This window comes from Meriones unguiculatus, chromosome 4 (genome assembly GCF_030254825.1).
Source record: "Meriones unguiculatus strain TT.TT164.6M chromosome 4, Bangor_MerUng_6.1, whole genome shotgun sequence".
In the NCBI taxonomy this organism is placed as follows: Eukaryota; Metazoa; Chordata; class Mammalia; order Rodentia; family Muridae; genus Meriones; species Meriones unguiculatus.
In genome coordinates, this window is record NC_083352.1 from 9,533,807 (window position 1) to 9,554,897 (window position 21,091).

General features: G+C 45.1%; 1 protein-coding gene across 5 annotated transcripts in view; it reads left to right on the forward strand.

The window, feature by feature from the left end:
- Dlgap2 (DLG associated protein 2) overlaps positions 1-21,091 on the forward strand; it is a 715,977-nt gene that overhangs the window by 599,351 nt on the left and 95,535 nt on the right. For all 5 annotated transcript variants that reach the window (XM_060381432.1, XM_060381433.1, XM_060381435.1 and 2 more), the window contains one exon: positions 15,666-15,877. In XM_060381432.1, the coding sequence (XP_060237415.1) occupies positions 15,666-15,877 (212 nt within the window). The remainder of the gene's footprint in view (positions 1-15,665; positions 15,878-21,091) is intronic.

Consider the following 21,091-nt stretch of genomic DNA (forward strand, 5'->3'; position numbering starts at 1 on the left):
TTTCTGTTTACCTTACTAGAAACTCAGTATCCAAGGTACCCACTTGGATACTGAGCTACCATGGGCTACATCCGAGGAGGGGTTCTAGGTTATAGCTATACAGGGTCCTTGGCTGGAGAAAGAGTCTCATAGAGGACCCCTGTGCCCAGATATATTTGATCCTTGTGGAACTCCTGTCCTCTCCTGGTCATATTAACTTCCCCTTTTATCATATGATTCCCTGCACTCTACCAAAGGTTTGGTTATGAGTCTCAGCATCTGCTTTGATATGCTGCTAGGTAGAGTCTTTCAGAGGCCCTCTGCGGTAGGCTCCTGTTTTGGTTGTTTTTAAAGACAAAACCTCACATTATAATACAGGCTGGCCTTGAACTCAGTATGTAAACCAAGCTGTCCTTGAACTCTCAGAAATCCTCCTGCCTCATCCTACTTGGGATTATAATTGTGTCCCACCAGGGCTGGTTTAACCTACCTTCATTTTTAAAGTGTGTATGAGCATATGTTAATTATACATAATAATGGGTCTCACTAGGACATTTTCATACATGTGCATAATGGTTTGATCATGTTCATTCCTCAAATTCCTCCTGATTCCCTTGTAATTCCTAAGTATATAATACAAGGCTAACGCCATCCTGGACACTAGATCTCTTGGATGAACTCTTCCTGTGTCACTGGAATCACCCCCAGCTCCCACCCCGGCCCCTGGTAGCCATCCTTTATGCTCTGCTTCTATGAATCCCAGCTCTTGAGCTTCCATGTGAAGGAGACTGTGTGGAGTTTGTCTTTCTGAGTCTAGTTTGTTGCACTGAGTGTGATGGACTCCAGGTCTGTGCCTGTTGTAAATGGCAGGGATCCCTCTCTCCCTTGAGGCTTCAACAGCGTCTCGTGCTGTGTATGCACCCCTTCCCCAGCCACACACTCACTGACACACATCAGGTTGACTCCCTGAGTTGGCTTCTGTGAACAGAGCCACAACGTGATTGACAGGAAATGTGTGGGTTACTTTTGGCTGTGCTTTGAAACATCGCTCCAATGTGAACACCCATCCGTTGAGGCCGGGGACTTGGCAGAGCAAAACAAAGTATCCTGAACACATAGACGCTTGTGCCCATAGGCCTGCCATTCACAAGAGGTCACTTCTTTCATGTGACAGTGACATCCCTAAGCCATGCAGCACGTGGTGATGAGGGGAGCTTTGTCTGTGGTTAGGGTACTGCTCTCCAGGATGAGATGGATTCACCAAAGGCAAAAACGTATTACAGACCAGACCATGTTGGCAGAATTCAGAGTGCTGTGCTGTTCTGCAATTTTATGTAAGTCCCCTCTCTGTGTCCTGGTGGCACTATAACCAAGAAAAACAGGGAAGCCTGAGCCTCAGAAGATGCTGCCTTTCCTGAGGCAGCCTCTGTGGATCTGCCAGCCAGTGGTACCATTACCACACCCTCGACGCTTGAGGTTTCCTTACGGCTGTACAGTGTGTACAGGCTCACAAACCTCGGATCCCTGCCCTGTGAGGACAGGAGCTTGGCCCGGCCATGCGCTTGCTGAGACACCCTCCTAGATACTGAGTAATGGCGCTAAACCCTGGCTGAGTCATCAAGTGGCCAATTAGTGAAACAGATGAACAACTGCGAATCTTTCTGGGCGTCAGGTGGCAGAGGCTTCCAGCAGTGCCAATTCTTCCTGGTATATCGTCCAAGGCTCACTGGTTCTGTTTTGAAAGGAGATGCTAACCAAATTGCTTGTATAGACAGATTTATTCAAAAAGACAAATTGGTAGTTAGATAAAGTATTATTTTTATAGCAGTAGAAAAGGCTTAAATTTTGCTTGTAGTTGGCAAACCTTAATGATATCCAAATGTAAAATGTTCTCTCTGCTTATCCAAAGGAACACGGTGAGTAAAATTGGGGCTTATTCTGTTTCTACCACAGTTGTAGTTGCAAAAATCTTGTCTTTTTTTTTTTTTCTTTGTGCCTGGGAAATCTGTGGTGCAGTGTTTTCTGAACACAGGACAGTGCTATGAGGCGCTTTTCACCCCGTGTCTACTTCACGCTGGCTCTGAGATCTCTGCTCTGCACTCCACCCTTGCCTGCTCAGCACCAGCCCAGAGTCTACTGTTCCTGTTTCTCACATGCCCTTTTCTGCCCTCTCACTACCCTGTTCACTGCTTCTGCTTCTGAACAATTAATTGTCTCCAAATGTGAAGTGTGACATCACCTTTTACCTGCCACTCATCTTAAAACCTGCGACTTTATGATAGTTTTGCTTTCTCAATACCTTACCTCTTCTCTGCCAGGTTAGGGCATGGCATGTAGAAAGGGGTCCCAGGACATCATTGCAGCTGTAATGGTTCCATAATCCATCTCTGAAAAGCCCATGCTGCAGGGCTGGGAAATAGGTTTGGGGGGCAAAGTACTTGTCACAGAAATGTAAGGACCAGAGTTCAGGTCGCCAGTACCTACGAAAATTCCAGGTGAGCATGGTGGACCATAGTTAATCCCAACATTAAGAGACAGAGAGCAGCAATCCCCAAAGACATCAGGCTAGCCAGATTAGTTCTGGGTTCAGAGAGTGACCTCTCCTCCATAGATCATGTGGAGTGTAATTGAAGGAGGCACCTGACATCCAATTCTGGCCACTTCATGCATATCCACACACGTGCAAGTACACACACGTGAAAGCACTCACATTCGTGTATGCACACATTTAAAGAAAATAAAAAGATGCACACTGAAAGAGAAAGGCTGCAGCTTAGGTAGAACATCCATGATGTGTGGCCAGGAATCCAAAACCGGGAATCCTGCCATGTCTGTCCTGTGTCAGAAACATTGTCTGCACCTTGGAATCCGTGCGCTACCCTCTGCCTCTCTCTTCTCATCTTTACCCTTGGACTTCCTTTTAAATTCCTCCATCTGGGAACCAGTCTCTGTGCTGTCAGGCCCTGCAGTCTGGCTGTCATTCCCAATGCTTTTCTGGCCTCTAGCTGTCACAGGCCTGGAGGTAGCCACCAGCTTTTCGACATTCCTACCCCAATGCCTTCTTGCTATGCATGTGTGTTGATCACTCTCCTATCAGTCATTTTCTCGGCTAGCCTCTGGAAGCCCCAGTGTTACCACTGAGGGGGTAGCCAAGCCAACCCCCTCCCATGTCTCCCCTGGATCTCCCTACTTCTTCACCTAGAGCTAGACACCAGTAGAGAGAGTCAGCCAAACAACCAGTGCCAGGACCAGCTGTTATCTTACCAAAATGTGTTTTGCAAGCATCAACACTTTGTGTCTCTTCACAGCTTCACACACACACACACACACACACACACACACACACAAAGGCTGGCATGGTGCTGTAAAGATTCAACAGAGCCATGAGATCCAATGGAATGATGGAATGGAGTGTTGAAGTAAAGGTCCCCTGGTGCTACATAAAACTATAGCAAGACGCAGCCAAGAAAGAGAGGAACCCAGCCATAGAACATACCTACAGGCCTCCACAGCCTTACGTCCTCTGTCAACCTCCGCTTGTCCCTCTGTAGCCAGTGATGACCTTAGCTGGCTCTCACTAAGCATGGCGCCTGCAAGGGACACAGAGCTAACTCCCTTCCCAGTGTTCACATGGACAGCCACGCTCTAAACATTGAACCTGTCGGTGGGAGGTTTGAGGGCCCTGGAAGGAAATCGAGGCTTTCACAAGGACCATCCCCTCCCCGAATATAGCTCATCTATGAAAAGCCTTCCATCTCTGTCCATTTCACCTCTGAACACCATCCTTTTCCCCTTCCCTGTTGTCCTTTAGCTGTCTCACCATCACTCGTGGGAAGATTTATGAAATGCACACTTCTCCTCAGGCAGCATTTGTCCCTGTACCTAGCTGAATTGATGTCTGGGTGCATTCAAAGACTTCCTCACAGGGTTGTCCCTTATGCTGGTGGCACTAAAGTTACTGGTGGAAAGGTCCCAGCTATGGGCCTCACAAGCAAAGACTTCATTTTCCAACCAGCATTGGGAATTAAAGACAAATTAAAGGGATGTGCCTGCGGTGCCGAGTAAGGACACAGTCTAGATGAACAAAAAGTCAGTGCCCAGGGGCACCGTTCTTTTTTTTTTTTTTTCCACCCAAAACTAGAGATTTTCAGTTGAACAAAAGGACAGCTTTCAGCATCTACCTTTGGCTTGTGCAGAACATGCAGTTAACATTCAAAGAAGACTCGTAGTTGGAAGTAGGCCAGAGCATGGTAAATACAACTGAAGGGGACTCTGTCCCATGTTCTTTGAAAAGGCTTTTGTTCTTTGATTTTTCTGCTTCAGCAGACAAACTGTCTTAAAGCCAGACTTGGAACAATGTGGCAGGAATGTGGGCCAGAGGTTCACTACAGCCTGCTCAGGGGCCACTGGAGTCCCTGTGTCCTGGGGAGAAGATAGTGACCTTGGGGGATACCTGGTCCCAGCCAAGGAGGTCACATTTGCTTGGCCCGTAGAAAATATTCTCTTCCTTCAACCCCTATGAACACCAAACCCCTGCCTCTACCATGCCCCATCACCTCCTTCTTTGGCCCCCATATCCTCTGACTTGTGGCTTGGCTGTCTCCCCACATATAGTCTGGAACCACAATGACCCTGGCTTCTTTGGCCCTCAGGGTTTTTTCCCTGTGTTTTTAGCCAGGAGGATATGTGGGTTTTTGTTTTGTATTTTTACAAATGAGATTCCCAAGTTTTGAAATGTTGAGAGATACCAGAGGAGTAAAGGATGAGGAACTGTTCCTTTTGAGCAATGGTGGCTGCGTTGCTTCTGAATCGTGTTTTGGCTTTCTTTCCTCTGGGGTCTTCCCAGCCTGCTGCCTTCCAGAGCACTTTCCCATCCATCCACACACTGCAAAGGGCTTAAATCCCTCTTGACTGACCATGTGGCTCCTTCCCTTCAAGGGCCCAGGGTGAATTCACTCTTGGAATATTTTCTCCACTTATCACTAAAAAAAAAAAAAAAAAAAAAAAAAAAAAAAAAAAATCTCATTTTCCCCAGTTGGATTTGCTCAACTCAGCAGCACTTGTATTATTTATATTGACATTCAAGTTCACATTTACATTTACATTTGCTACAACTGGCGTTTTAGAAGCCTACCCAGAAACACCCAGCCCTAGCCTTCGGCTTCCACAAAGCCGGGGAAATGAGCGCTGGGACTGTTGACTAGCCCCGAACATCCCAACAGAAGCCCTGCCTCGTCCTGTCAGTCATGTCTCTTGTTCATTGCCTTCACAGAACCTCTGCCTTACAACCTTTCTTTCTTTCGCTCTCTCTCTCTCTTTCTATTTCATTCTTTTTAACTGACAGACAATTGCTGTGTGTTTATGGGGAAGACTATGACACTTCAACACATATAAACAGGCAGGGCTCAAAACAAGGTGATGATCAGCTCCACTTCTGTGTCACCTCACGGACAGAGCCTTCAAGTTCCTCTCATCTGGCTCTTCATAAGGATTCAAGGCTGATGTACACCTTGGCACTCACTGTCCTCTACAGAACACTAGCCTTATTCCTCCTCTCCCACTGGGTCTTCGGTGCCTGTTGCCCACCCTCTCTCTTCCACCTTCATCTACCCTTCCCAGGCTTCTTTAATCACTGCTGGCTACACTTTTTTCATCTTAGCCATCATTTTTTTTTAATCTTCAACAAATGGGTGAGGTACATGGTATGTCTTTCTGTCTCTGCCTTGTTTTGTTTACCATAATAACCCCCATTTTTACCCATGGTGCTGCAGATGACAAGATTTCCTCTTTTTTGACTAAATAGCATTCCACTGTGTAGATTTATGTGTGTCATTGTATATTACATATATTAATATATTATATTTTCCATAAGTTAATGGTCATCTCTATTGATGCCACACTGTTTGGACAAGGCTGCAGTAAGCATGATTTTATAGGTATCCCCTTTATCATGATTTTGTTCTCTTTGGATGTATACCACTAGTGTGATCACTTTACAACTAAATCTAGTTTTAGATATTTTTGGTATGGGGGAAGAGTCCAACACTGTCTTTCATAATGGCCCTATTGATTTACATTCCCACAAAGAGTGAGCAAGGGCCATTGCCCTTCTGTTCCCTAGGCAGAATGTGTGGTTTTGTTTGCCTTTGGTAAAAGACAGGCAGGGGAAGCTAGCATCTCACATTTGTTTTGATTTTGCATTTCTCTGAAAATAAGTTGTTGATCCTTTTTTTTTTCATTGACTTGGTGGATATCCTCTATAGAAACTGCTCTGTTAATTTCTCTATATTTTAATAGGATTATTGGTGAGGATGCTATTGGATTGTGTGAGTTATTTATGTATTTTGGAATTTATCAGTGTTCGTGATGCTGCATGGCTGTGACCCAAGACCTTGTGAGGTGGAAGCAGGAGCATTAGAAGTTCAATGCCAGCCTTACCTATATAGTGACCTCCAGGCTCTGTCTCAGAAGGGGAAAAAAGGAGAGAGAGAGAGAGAGAGAGAGAGAGAGAGAGAGAGAGAGAGAGGTTATTCTCCTATGGGAAAAGGGAAGCCACTGGGTGCACTGGACAGCTTAACAATGGCTGTCTGCACGCTGACGAAGCTGAGACCCTATTAGCTCATGGGTTCAGAGAGCTGGATGCCTCAGCAATTCCAATAGGATGATGAGAATCTTCAGGATTCCTAAAGAACTTCTAGGAAGGCTGAAGATGTCAGCCGAGGACAGCAATGGCCATGCCAGCAACAGCTGGCAGAGTAGCAGCGCCCACTGCCAAGAAGTGAAGGTGGTCAGGGCAAGAGCACTGCTCTATCCTTACTCTCTGCATCTGGGTCACCATGAGAAGATGCTGGCCGCTCTGCGGGACTGTCTTCTTCCTGGAAATGCCCTCATGGACCTGCCTGAAGGTGTGCCTCATACTTCATTTCAGATTTCATCATGTTGAGCACCAATATTAGCTATCACAGATGGTAGCTTACAGATACTGTGTGGGTTGCTTTTCACCCAGTTGATTGCTTCCTTTGCTGTTCTGAAGCTTCTTAGTTTCATATAACCTCATTTGCTGTTATTGCTCTTCTTCCCAGTGTTCTGAGTCATATAAAAGCCATCTCTCATGCTGACACCTGAAGTCTCCCTGTGCTTTTTTTCTAGTTCCAGAGTTTCTTCTAGGTTCAGAGTTTCAGATCTGGCATTTAGGTCTTTGATCCATTTTGAGTTTCTTTTATACAATGTGAAAGACTGGGGCCCTTCCTTCTCATGCATGGGGTTATCCAGTTTTCTGTGTATCATTGATTGTTTATGCTGTCATTTCTCTAGCATATGTTATTTGTACCTTTGTCAAAAATCAATATGCTACCAGACTGGATTTCTCGTTTTTCCATTCTGTTCCATTGGTTTACATGTCAGTTTTTAGGAGTTTACCATGCTGTTTTTTAAATTTTTTTATTAATTGTACTTTATTCACTTTGTATCCCCCTTGTAACACCCTCTCCCTCCCCTCCCAACCCCTCCCTCCCTCCCAACCCCTCCCTCCCTCCCCCTTCTCCACGCATGCCCCTCCCAAAGTCCACTGATAGGGGAGGTCTTCTTTTCCTTCCTTCTGATCCTAGTCTATTAGGTCTCACCAGGAGTGGCTGCATTGTCTTCCTCTGTGGCCTGGTAAGGCTGCTCCCCTAAATGGGTTCCATAGTAATGGGAACAGGGACTGCCTCTGACATGAACTGACTGGCCTGCTCTTTGATTACCATGCTGTTTTGATCACTGTAGTTCTATAGTATATACGATATTTATTACTAGCAATGTTCGTTTTGCACAAGACCATTTTTACTATCCAGTAACTTTTGTAATTTAGAACTTTTTTTCATTTTAAATGAAGAATATGTGGATATTCTGTGGATGGTTGCATTAAATCTATTAATTGCTTTGTGTTGTGTATTTTGAGGGTTTATCTTTTAATAATATTTTATGTTTTAATAGTTTTATATTTTAATAATATTATATATGTTTTAATAATATTAATTGTTCTAACCCTTGACATGGGAAGTCTTTCTATCTGTGAATGTGTGTATACAATGGTGGGGAGATGAAAGGGAGCAGAGAGAAATCTTCAAATTCCTTCATTGGCTTTTTACAATTTTCATTATAGAAGATACTCATTTCATTCATTAAATTTATTACTAGATAGATTTTCTTGTGGTTGCCATGAATGAGAACACTTTCTTGGCTTCATTATTAGCAAGTTTATATTGATTTCTAGCAGTCTTACTGATTTTTGCATGTCGCCTTCATACCCTGCAACTTTACCAAATCCGTTTGTCAGTTTTAATAGGCTTCTGGCGGAGTCTTGTGTTCCTTCTACATGGAGCGTCCTAGTGGACCACCTTTCATTTATCTCTCTGATATAATTGTTCTAAGACATCCAGTACTATGTACTCTACCAAATAAGAAAAGTTCCAATAGATAACTTTTAAAAAAAATTGTAGACCTTAAAGAAACATTTTCAGCATGCCCCCCCAACCCCAGCTGCATGTGATGTTGGCTATGGATCTGTCATATACAGTCTTCAGCACACTCGGTATATCCCTTCTACACTAATGTGTCGAGGTTTATCATGAAGGGCTCCAGAGGCTGTGCCTGCTGGGCTAGTCAGTCACGTGGTTTTCCTCCCGCCCTCTGTTGAGGTAGTGGATCACTGGTTCGCAGATGTTATGCCACCCTTGTGTCCTTGAGAAAATGCCCCTTGATCACGCTCCATGAGCCTTGGAGATGTGTTGGGATTTGGCTTGCTGTCATGTGTTTTCATGAGGATGTTGACCTTAGCTGTTTGTTCGTTTGTGTCAAGTTTGGATTCCCAGAATGAGTGATGATTCCTCTTTCCATTTTGTGATTACTTTGAGAAGAAGTCACATGTGTTCTTTGCAAGTTTGGTAAAATTCAGCACTGAATCCATCTGGTCCTGGATTCATTTTTTTCTTTTTCTTGTTGTTTTATATGTTTGTTTTGTTCTGTTTTTCTTTGTTTGGGGATGTTTTCCTGCTGGTTTGGTCATTTTTCTTCTTCTTCTTCTTCTTCTTCTTCTTCTTCTTCTTCTTCTTCTTCTTCTTCTTCTTCTTCTTCTTGTTTTTGGTTATTAAGGTTTTCTATGTCCTTATGGCTCAATGTTGGTAAATCGTGTGTAGTAAGAAATTCATCCATGTCCTATAAACTTTGCAGTTTGTTGTCAGCAACCCAGTTTTTCAGTTTTTTATAATGTGCCTTTGTGTATCTGGGATACTGGCTGTAATGTGTCCTTAATCATCTTTGATTTTATTTTCATCCTCTTTCTTTTCTATTACAATACCTTTTTCATCACAGACCCCAGGAGAAGGGGATTTACTCACTGCAGAGTCACACAGGGCCCACCAGGGCCAGGCAGGGGCAGGGGAGTGAGTGTGAACATAAGTTTTATGATCTCCATGGGAAGGAGTAGCAAGGCAGGGTTAAGTGGGGCTAGGACGGTTCAGTATTGTTCCTGGGTGTCTGTAGCCAAAGGGTAGTGACTTCAGTGTGGGGCCCATGGGAGAAAGTGGGGTGAACACTCTGGGTTTATGAACTTGCTGTGAATGATGAGCTTGACAGTTACTTGCTGTCCCTAGGATGCACCAGGCCCTGAGAAAGGCTGTGTTTCCATTGCTATCAAGACCACAGAGGCCAAAGCATCAGAGATACAGAGGCCAAAAAAGGTCTGACTGACACACAAGGCATGAGGTATCCCTAGGGGGGAAGTCAGGTTACATGCAAAGGAAACAGTGAAGCTCCAAAGCAGTGGATTACCTTGAGCAAAGTGTCCTCACGTGGCCAAAGTAAGAAAAGGCCAGGGCATGAGTATCATCATTTTAACCTTCACTCAGAAATATGGGGCTGTATCAAAGGTTCTTTCTGAACATAGAGCCTCCTGGGTACCTGTCCCAGGCCCCGTCAGGCCCACTACTCTCATAAAGATCAGAAGAGAGATCTCAGCTGTGTTTCCTGTCACCTCTGACCTCTTGTCACAGGAGGCTGTTGACCTGCAATCTTCTTGACCCCAGGCACCACAGCAGCTGCTTTGGGTCCCCCAACACTAAGCAAGAGTTGATTGAAGTTGGGCACACAAACCTTCTCAGCGTCTGCCTGCTGTGGAGCTGCATTTACTCTGTGAAGAGCACTTTCAGCCCACACAGGCTCCAATGGGCCTCATTCATGTGTAATGATGCCCAAAGAATGACTCTCCAAAACAGCACCAAAAGAGAGACAGATACAGAAAGGAAAAGGGAGAGATGGAGAAAGGAGAGAGACACTGAGACAGAGAGTTTCGAGGGAAAGGAAAGAACATTTAGCCAAGAGTTAATGACTCAAAGTGTCTTTGAGCAGGAAACTGATACCCAGGTCCTGGAGGGCTAAATTCTGAACATACTTAGGCTCCAGTGTATCTACATACTATGGTGTAGAAAGAAATACGGGCATGGGTCTGAGGCTGCCTCCACAGCCAGTCTTTTTCCTCTTTGTGTCTCAGCTCCCATAGGTACCATGGACCTCCCTTCCCAGATCTAGATGCCCTACATTCTGCCATCTATATCTAAAACCTCTTCCGGCTCTCTCCTCACATACAGTGAGCGCTCAGCCAGCCAATGCTCACCATCACAAACCAGGTCGCCGCTGCCCAGCTTGACTAGGAAGACCATGGCCCTGGAAGTCTTTTCCCAACCAGAAGCTCTACACAGAGCTCTTGTGGTGTGTTCCCAGGTTCATGGCCCTTGTAACACATCCGGGCATCCTATCCTAGCTTCCTTTATGTTGCTCTGGTAAAGCAATCTGACAAAAAACAATGTAGGGAGGAAAGGGTTTGTTTCAGCTTACACTTCCAGGTCTCAATCAATCACTGAGGGAAGTCAGGACAAGAACTCAAGTCAGAAATCTGAAGGCAAAGCTGCTTGTTATTCATGCAGTATCATTTCCGTCAAGAAACTCACTGATGGCCACGGAAGTATAGTGGAAACCATAGATAAATTGTGTTTGCTGGCTTGTTTGCATGCTTATTCTCTGGCTCATACCAAGCTGGCTTTCTTGTACAACCTAGAACCCCCTTCCCGGGTCATGGTGCCACCCACAGTGTGTGGGGCCTTTCTACATTAAGTACCAATCCCGCATAGACACGCCCCCCAGGAAAACCCGACAAAAACAATCACTCATTTGAGACTGCCCTTTCAGGTCATTCTAGACTGTGTCAAGTTGACAGTTAATGTTGGCTACACCCTTTCCTCTCTTTCTCTGTTAGTGGTTCTCAACTTGTGGGTTATAACCCCTTTGGGAGTTGAATGACCCTTTCACAGGGGTCAACTAAGACCATCAGAAAACACAGATATTTTCATTATAATTCCAGTTATGAATAGCAACAAAAAGAATTTTATGTTTGGGGTCTATCACAACATGAGTGACTGTCTTAAAGGGTCACAGCATTAGGATGCTTGAGAACCACTGTTCTCTGTCTGTATAATTCTTCATAAGCCAGACTGTGTCCTTTATGCAAACACTTTCAACATCTTTCTGGGTATTCTAAAACGAAGCTCATATAACATATTTAGATACATGTTATTGAGTGGCAGGGCAGATAGGGCAGGGAAGGAGTAAGATAAATTATGTCTGTCGCCTGATTTCTAATGTAAAAGAAAAAAAAGAAAAGTAACTTTTAACTGAACGTATTTTGATATAAAAATGTTGGGGCATAGCAAATCTGCACAGAATGAAGTGTTCTGGTGTTTGCTTCTGAGTGAAGGGTCACAGTAATTGGAGAGCTACAAATTAGACCAGCAGAGCAATGTTGTAATGAGGACCCAGACTCTAGCAAGGCTCTGCCAGCCCCGGGGGATTTGTAAATGGTAAACAATTCCTGGCAAATGGCCAACTGAGCAATGTTCTCACTCCCCTTGATTTACATGGAAGTTATATTCTAGAAAAAAAAAAGTCCATTGCTCATTAAAATTGCCAACTATAACAAAAAGCCTAATTTTCACACAAAGCTTAGCAAACTTCAGGAAAACTGGATCAGATTTGTGTAGGATGTAGGCAGTCACTCCTTGGTGGGATTGCACATGGCTCCCTTAAAACAAGCATCTTTGGACCCCTGGGTGTGTGAAAGAGCTCCCCGGGTGAACTAAGTTTCCCCAGATGGGTCTCCGGAATGACTGGTGCCTCCGTGGGCTGCAGTGCTTAGATCCCTTGTCATTCATCTGTCCTCTGTTCACAGTGTGCAGGGACCAGCTGTCTTGCTCTGTCGATCTCCCCTGTGGCTCATGTACTTGCTTTAAACACACACACACACACACACACACACACACACACACACACACACACACGTGTTGCCAGTGGAATGAGGAAGATGTTTCCTGAGGGAGAACACAGCTTTAGATGGCCTTTCTCTCTAGTTCACCTAAAAAGAACATTATTACAAAATTCTAACCCCCTACATCCTGCGCTTCGCCAGTTGAAAGAAGGAGAAGGTGTTTTAGTGTGTAGTGTTAAGCCGTGCTTAAACTGCAGCACGGGACTGTGCACGATGTCAGTCCCGGGAGAGTTCCCCTTCTGTAGAAATTAGAAATGCTGTTCAGGGCTGCATGCTGGTGGCAATCGGGGTAGCTGATCGCCTTGGCACGGTGGAGGCAGGGGGTTGGCTCTGCAGAGGCTGGAAGCCTGTAGCCTGTTTCCCTGAAGCTGTGAAGCTGCCACACACAAGTGCCAGGTGCGCCCTTGGCCACTCCTCCGCGTTCCGCTGCGGGTTTCAACGTTTTTGCCATAAGGGGAAGGTTTATTTACTGAGACTTGGTGGCTTTTCATAGCCCGGGCATATGCTCTGGAAATCGGCTGCTTTACACTCCTTCTGTATTGAATTTTTTTTTTTTCTGTCAAAGGCTGTGAAATTGGCTTCTTAAATCAGAAACAGAAACATACAAGCTGGTCTCATTTGTTAGTTAATTTGTAGGCTGCTGGGGGAAAAAAAAAACAAAAAACAATCTTTACCTTGTTATAGAAACATGTTTTTGTTTAAAAAAAAAAAGCTCTTCTTAAACCTACCAGTGTGAGCCTCCCCTCTGGAGGCAACTAGCCCCTTCCCCCATCAGCCCTCTTCCCTGTCACCACCTGTAATGCTCACTGAGAGATGAAGAATGCAAGCTTTTCTGGCCCAGCTCAGGGGCTGGCCACCAATCCCTTTTTATGCTGTTTCTTCTGCCTTCACCATTCTGCTGCCCAAATTCAGACTAAGTAGCCCCTGGTGCCTCCCCTCCAGGAGCCTTTGCTGGCCCCAGTCACTAGCTTTCCCTGGAACTCCCACTCACCCTAACCTTCTCTTGGCCTAATCACGCTGTAATTCATCACCTTCAGCATGCATCACTTCCATTCAAGTGTAGTGGTATTGGGGGCTCTGGCAAAACTAATACACAACTCAGAAAAGCTTAGAAGATATAAATAGATGGGAAAATCATTGAACAGTGTTTGTCCCCATCCCCATGGCATGACATCTGCCATGTACCTTACCGTGTTCCTATGCTAAAGCAAGTATGTCTGCTTCCTGTTGTTTCCCCCCTGCCGTGGATTGAATGTATCTCTGAGAGTCCATGTCCTGGGAAGTGAGTCCTCAAACTCACATGTTCATGGTATCCCGAGGTGGGTAGCCCTTCAGACGATGAGTTGTGCTGGCTGTTGCTATGACAATAGGACATGCATGGTGCACTGATTGGTCAGGAGGCAGAGAGAGCAAGGCTTGCTTGCCCTGGCCCTCACCAGACACCAAGCAGGTGTCAATACCATGTTTTTGGACTACTGAGCCTCCAGAACTATAAATTAAGTCTTCTTCATAGCTTGCTGCATCTCTGGCAGTTGAGGATAGCACAGAAGACAGAGTACGATGCCTTCATAACCATCTTTCCTTAGCTGGGGACAGATTCTCCTGAAATCCCTGAGGACAAACTGCCATCCTGGCTCCCTCCTTTGTTTTGCTGACTGACTCACAAGGTTTACACAGAGCCTGCATGGGGCTGGCACACCTCTGCATGAAAACTGGGACGCTGGTCATGGTGTGAATGCCTTGATCTTCTGGTAGGTGCCACTGAGATCATGTTCCTCTGCCTGGATTTTCCTTGTGTGGCATTGAAGAGGCTTTGGATAAGAAAACATCCAAATAAGTCATCAGATGCCCCAAGAGTTCATTCTTCACAATCCAGTGTCATCTCCCCAGTATTCAAGCATATTTGCTGTCAGGAAATGATGTCTCCCTGTAAACCAAGCCTCTCCATGGGTGGTTCAGTACCTATTATATGCTGAACAAAAGCTGTCTATGTCATTGGCTCCCATGGCAGTCTGCCTAAGACCTCAGCTGCTTTGTGGGATCAGGGTGGCATGTGCTTTGACATGGTCATTAAAATTTTACCAAGCCCTCTTGGCATGGTCTATGCTCTTCCTTAGACCTGTGCATAGCGTGGCAGAGCGCTGAGTCTGTAAAATGTTAAAGCCCCCAACCTACAGAGTTGGTGGACTTCATTCAGGGTAGAGCAAGACCTGCCTGACAAGCCTGAAGTGCAGGACGGAAGAAGAATCCAGACAAGCTCCTGACTGCAACATGGAAGATGTCAGATCTACAGACACCACAGGGCACTCTGTACTATTCAGAGAGGAATATTGGTGCCTTCTGCTGAAGAGCCTGCTGTCCATTAGCCATATGGGTTTCCGATAGAAGGGCCAGAGTGCTTGGCTTCATGCAGTGTTGGGGCTGGAAGGAAAAAGCAGCCTTCCTTCTCCGGCCAATTTGAGAATATTATTGAAAATCTAGGTGTTTTACAATGACATTGCCACACTGAAGTCTTTTTCAAGTGTGCAGTTTTATCACTTTCCTCCACCACCAGTATCTGAGACCTTCTTCTCCAGGTCACCCTTTACTAGTCTTTGGGGCCATTGGCAGAATTGCACAGACTGGGCCAGTGCCTTGTTTAGGAGCTGTACTGAGTTGGGGGTGGGCTGCTGTTGTGAGAAATATCATGTTTGCTCCTGTGCGATCTGGCCTGTTGGAGGAACCAGGATGCTGACCATTTTTGTCATCTGGTGACCAGATCTACCTTTAGGCCAGGGACACCACAGGAAAGTTTTGAGATGGCATTCTTTGAGTCTTCCTCAGAATGAACAGTGTGCAGATGTATGAAGGGCTGCATATGTAAGACGATGGGGTATCTTTTTGCATTTGCCAGTGCATGTGTTTCCTGAATGTGCTGTGATTCTGCTTTGGGGATTAATTCTCTTCTACTTTATTAACACTTGCCAATGAAAGATGTTTAACAGTAATGTGGGTGTCACCATCATTTTCTCTTCCATATCTCCTTTTCAGTTTTCTTCACATTTAATGAAGTTTTATTACAAATGGAAGTAAGTCTAAATGTTAGAAAATTTTCTTACGTTCCTGGTACCTTCTCACATTTTCCATAATGTTTATCATTTGCTTTTACAATTGGAAAAATCGATGGTTTCATATTAAGACCGTTTCCGGGTTTGGAAGGCTATCAAAAAGCACATCCTTGTGTGTACACGACTTAAAATGATAAAGAGCCAAAGGAGCTTTGTCTTCATGAAATCACGGGGCACACTTCTGGAGGGCACAGTTAAGGTATGTCATCTCTGCTCTTTCCCAGGTGCCTCAGGACGATTGGGGTGCATACCCCACAGGTGGTAAAGAGGAGGAGATACCCTGCCGCAGGATGAGGAGTGGCAGCTACATCAAAGCCATGGGTGATGAAGAGAGTGGCGAGTCAGACTCCAGCCCCAAAACCTCCCCAACGGTGGCCATCCGGCCAGAGCCCCTGATCAAGTCCATTGTACAAAGACCACTTGGAGACCACCAAACGTAAGAAAGAGGTCTTTTCTCTCCTGCTATTTCCTCTTGCTCCTCATGGCTACTCAGCCATGGGTGAGCTATGGTCACTCTGAATCTAAGTTGGCAATGTTAGAGGCTATACCATCTGTTTTCTCATTCTTTGTTTCATATTGCTATCATATGAGACTTTCACTACCAGATTTTTAAAGTATGTTTATTTTACCTGATTATATAATTCTCTCCTTCCCATTTCTCCCTCCAAATCTTCCCATATACTCCTCCTTGCTCTTTCTTTCAAAATTGTGTCCTTTTTTTCTTTAGTTGTACATAAGTACAAACTTCTCAATCTATATAATGTTATTAGTATGTGCGGTTTTTAAAGATTTCTTTATTATGTATACAGTGTTCTGCCTGCATGTTTGCCTTGCACGCCAGAAGAGGGCACCAAATCTCATTATAGATGGTTGTGAGCCATCATGTGGTTGCTGGGAATTGAACCCAGGACCTTCTTAAGAACAGCTGTGCTCTTAACCTCTGAGCCATCTCCCCAGTCCCTATTATAAATGTTTTAACAGTTGGCCATTTGGTATTGGATAACCAATTGGATGACCAATCAGACCTTTGGTTGTTTATTTCGTAATTATGGAAATATGCTTGGGCATGTTTGTTTGTTTGTTTGTTTGTTTGTTTGTTTGAGGAACTGGGTGGTTAAGGTGGAATTTCATGTAGTCCAGGTTGCCCTGAACTCTTGATCCTCCTGCTTCCACTTGTTATGCATCAGGATCTGGCACATCACTCCAATATTTGCATTAATAGGGACATGTTTCTATTCAAAGGACAGTGCGGGCGTGTGATTGCCTATAAGGAAACATCTGAACAGGGACTTTTCTGTCGATGCTCATTTTATACGCATATGCGTAGACAGCAGCTTTTTGTAAGGGTGTAAGGAAGCAGCTTAGGATCACAGGCACAAGATCGATAAACTTTGTATATTTGTTCAAAGCTTTATTCATTGATGAGTTTAACTTCTGAATTGTGAACAGCTAAAACCCATTTGGGAAATTAGCTACTGAACTGTGCGAAATACAGTTGCTCTCAGCAGTTCCCCTGATGCTGTGTCCAGTGTGTCAGAGAGTGCGCTTGTAAACGCTAAGAACCACCTGGTGCCTCCCCTGCTTTCCTTTCTCAGATGTCTGTTCTGTGCAAGTGGACAGCAACAGGTGACAAGCTGCTCGGTGCTCTGTGTGGCCTCACTTGCTGTGATGCACAGCGAAGCATCAAAGCTCTGATGAGAGGGGTCACCTTTATGCATCTTCCACCTAGCCTGGTACCCAGGATAGCAAGGCAATACTTCCACAGTTTCTCCCAGTAAATCCAATAACTCCTGAGCATTAGCTTACAGGATGAAAATTGAAAGACTGAATCACAGCAGACTCTTACTGGGAGGGCCGTGCAGCCGGGGGGAGGAGGAGACATATGAGCAGCCCTCCTTCTTGGAGAACAGAGGTATTTAGTGCAGTTTGAACTGACCCTACTCCTCTGCTTACCTGCCTGTCCACCTGCAGAGCCGCTGGCATAAAAGGGGGGAGGGGGGGCTCCTGAGACCAGACACAGAAACCACTTTAGTTAACTGAAGCTTTCATTTTCCAATAAACCACATAAATAGACCATCTTTATTCTGAAGCTTATTTATATTCAGGGACTGTTGCAAATGAAATTAATTATTCTAAAATTGCATTCAAAATATAATTGTAAATAATGGGGTCTGACAGGCCCCTGGTTATTGTTTCCTTTTCACAGTGTAGAATTTCCCAGCAGGAGTGATTGACAAACATGGCCTAGATGCAGAGTGATTCGAAGAGTGAAAACGGGCACAAGAAATTTGCCAGTCTCTATGGGAGTCTGTTCTCTTCTATGCACAAATAGTTCGGTTACCTGTGACAGTGTGTAAGAAAGCAAATGTGATGTGAGATGAACTTAGCAGTGTCCTGAGTCTTGTCATTCTTTCATCCCTCTGCACCCTTGGGACCCTTTGGTGCTTAGGTGCGTCCCTTGTCACTAGAAAGTGTTAGCAGGCTGTTAAAGCTGCCTAGCTCAGGGGCTAATAGGAGACTGACCTTTAGTTGTCAGTTATCCGTTCTTCTTTTGAGCTCTGTAATAGAACCTCCCCCCTCCGTCCACCCCCCACTGAATAAAGCTGCTGATATCCTTCTTTGAAGCTGTACCTCTTGGAACAACACCAGAACTATTCTGCTGATGAAAGCTGTCTTGTCCTTCATCGTTAAAGAGTCAGTCCCCTCATTACAGTGTATCCATATTGTTTCCAAAGGCATTTTCACTCCCACAGATACGCTCCCTAAAACAGTGCATGATTCTAGAAAGTCCTTCTCAAAGAAAAACAAAACAAACAGGAAGCACTCAAGTCCTTGTTTCAGCTGTCTTAGTGCCTAGGAGCACAAGCCTCCGGCTGCTGGGTTCACTGTCAGTTTGTCCGCCAGGGGCCAGATGGAGGCCTGCCCAATCTGTACATCAGCCCTGCTGTGTGCAGAGCCTGGAGCAGAGTTATTACCAATTAATTTAAATGTGAATTCCAAGCAACTACTGAATCCAATTTACTGCACTTTTTAATTAGCTTATGTATTAGCGTTGAGATACTTGAATTACCAATTCAAGTCTGTTATTATGAAAAGTAGACCTAATAATTTAATTTGAGCCTTTTGCTTTGTTTTGCTTAGTTAAATTAAAAATCAAAAGTCTAACAATGTTGAACCTGCCTGAGCCATGCAGTGGTGAAGGCAACACTTCAAATCTGCAGTGAAAGGACGACTTACTGCAAGAACCACACTCAGGCTCATCTTAGGATGAACTCTTATGGTGGCATCAAAGTCTTGACGTACGTGTCGTGTAATCTTGGAGACACATGGTACTGTGAGGCTTGGCCATGATGGTCAACTCCACTGAACTGAGTCATGACTAGGACTAGTAAGGACTGCCATGCGGTGCTGTGACCGGGAGGGTAACCCTTCCCCTCCAGGGAGGGGGTGGCGACTTGTAGTAAGCCACTCAGATGAAAACGGAGGCTGCAGAAGTGGCATGAGGGCTGCCCTTCTTTCTCTTCTGGGCAGGTAGGTCTGCCACTGCAGCGATCTTTCACAGACATCAGACTCCAGCGTCTTCAGCCTTCTGTTGTGGAAGCAGAACCGGCTGCGCTTCAGGCTGCAGCACTTCCTTAAGCCACAGACCTTCCTGACTTAGGAGCCTGGTTCTCTACCTCTCCACCACTAAGGCAGTCATTGTTGGGCTACCCAGCCCCATGTGAAGCCCATGCAGTAAATGCCCGTGTACATTTTTTCCTTTTGGTTTTACCCCTTTAGAGAACTCTTCCTAATATAGATACACTGACACACACATACATACACACACATTCTATAGCCTTGGAATAGATAAGAAATATTAAAACATTGTATTTGAGAGAGAATCTGTAAGATACCGACAAATTTGAGTTAACTCTGATAAAATTTAAAACTTTATACATGACCAAAGCAAAGAAGCCAACAGAACAAATGTGTTGTTACTAGGTTAAACAGTAACAAACACCTGGGAGGAAATTTTCAGTGTGAGAATACATGTTCATATTCCCAATATACAAAGACATCTTAGGAATCAAAGAAGAAAAAAATATAAAAACAGATAATTATAAGTAATTAAATATTTCTGGAGAATAGGGAGTTTGGAACTGAAGAACCTAAAATTTATTCTGAAATCTTTTCTGAAGATTATTAGAAACACAGAAGAATGTTAACAGTGCACTGTTTGTGTGTCCCTGTAAGAAGCTTCGGAATACTGAGTTTCCATCCTGCAGATGTTGAGGTGAACGAGCACCCTGCTGTCGGCAAGGCAGCTCCGGGAAATGAGCAACCTGCCTCCTGCACCCCAGGCGTGGCACACCCTACCAACTCACTTCCCGGCCAGATTCTCCCATTGATAAATAAGCCCCAAGCACCTGGCAGAGCAGGAGGTGTGTCCACCGCCAAGCGTGAATACCATTCCCCTCAACTTTTGCTCTTCCACAAATGACAGCAGTAAGTTTCCACCAAAACTTAGGAGAGAAAGGTACTGGGGAGATGACTCGGTGGGTAAATTGCTTGGAGCACAAGCATGAAGACCTGAGTTGGGACACCTAGAAAACCATGCAGACAGGAGCTGGAGAGTTGGCTCAGCAGTTAAGAGAGAGTGATCCCTCTCACCCATGACCCAAGTGGGGTTCCAGGCATCCACATCAGGAGGTAACAACAGCTTTAACTCTGACACCACCACATGCAGTTGCACTCATGGGCACATACCTCCACAGGCTCTGGCTTACTCCCTTTCTTTTTCTTTCTGGAGGTCCCATGATGTGTTGGACCATCTCATGCCTCCCATATTTCCTACATGTTCACTTCTGCTTTTATCCCCAGGCGATTTTCCTCTACAAGCTTTTTTGGAGATTTCTTTCTATGCTTTTTTTGTTTTAAGATTCTAACGTTTAATTCCTCCAACAGCCTTGCCTCTCTTGCATTTCCTGGTGCAGGTCTCCAGTACGAATTTGGGCCCTAAAAACCTCCTTCAGGAGCTGGTAATGTGGCTCAGGTGACTGAACACTTGCTTCTGTTCACAGACTCCTGGGTTCCCTCTCCAACACCACACAAACTGTGGGCGATGGTGATTACACACTCAGGAGGTGGAGTCCACTTGGTCAGAAGTTCAAGGTCGTCTTCAGCTACGTAGCTGGTTTGAGGTCTACCTGGGCTACATGAGACCCTATCTCTTGCCTTGTTCAGATTGGCCGCAGCAGCCCCCCATGTGAAGCTGGGGGCTAGGATGCCCCCAGCCCTGCCACTTGAATCACAAGCTGATCCCTCACTGTTGTGTTTCTAACCAGCCAGCCACACAGCCTGTGCCATTCATGGTAGATTCTCCATGAGCTGTCTGACCTCTGAGTGTCTGAGAAGCTTTAGTCCTTGTTGCCAAACCCCCGACCTGCAGTTTCCTAAGAACACTATGACAGTCTCCCATAGTCACACCCACAGGCACACCTGATCTAGACAACTCTTCAATGGAGACACCCTCCTCAGGTGACTCGAGGTCATGGCAATTGTCAATTGAAGCTAGCCAGCACATCTACCTTCTGCTTTTCCTATGCGTCCACACACCAGGGAAGGCAGAGCTCATCGTCTGTGTCACTGCTATCACGTACTCATGGCT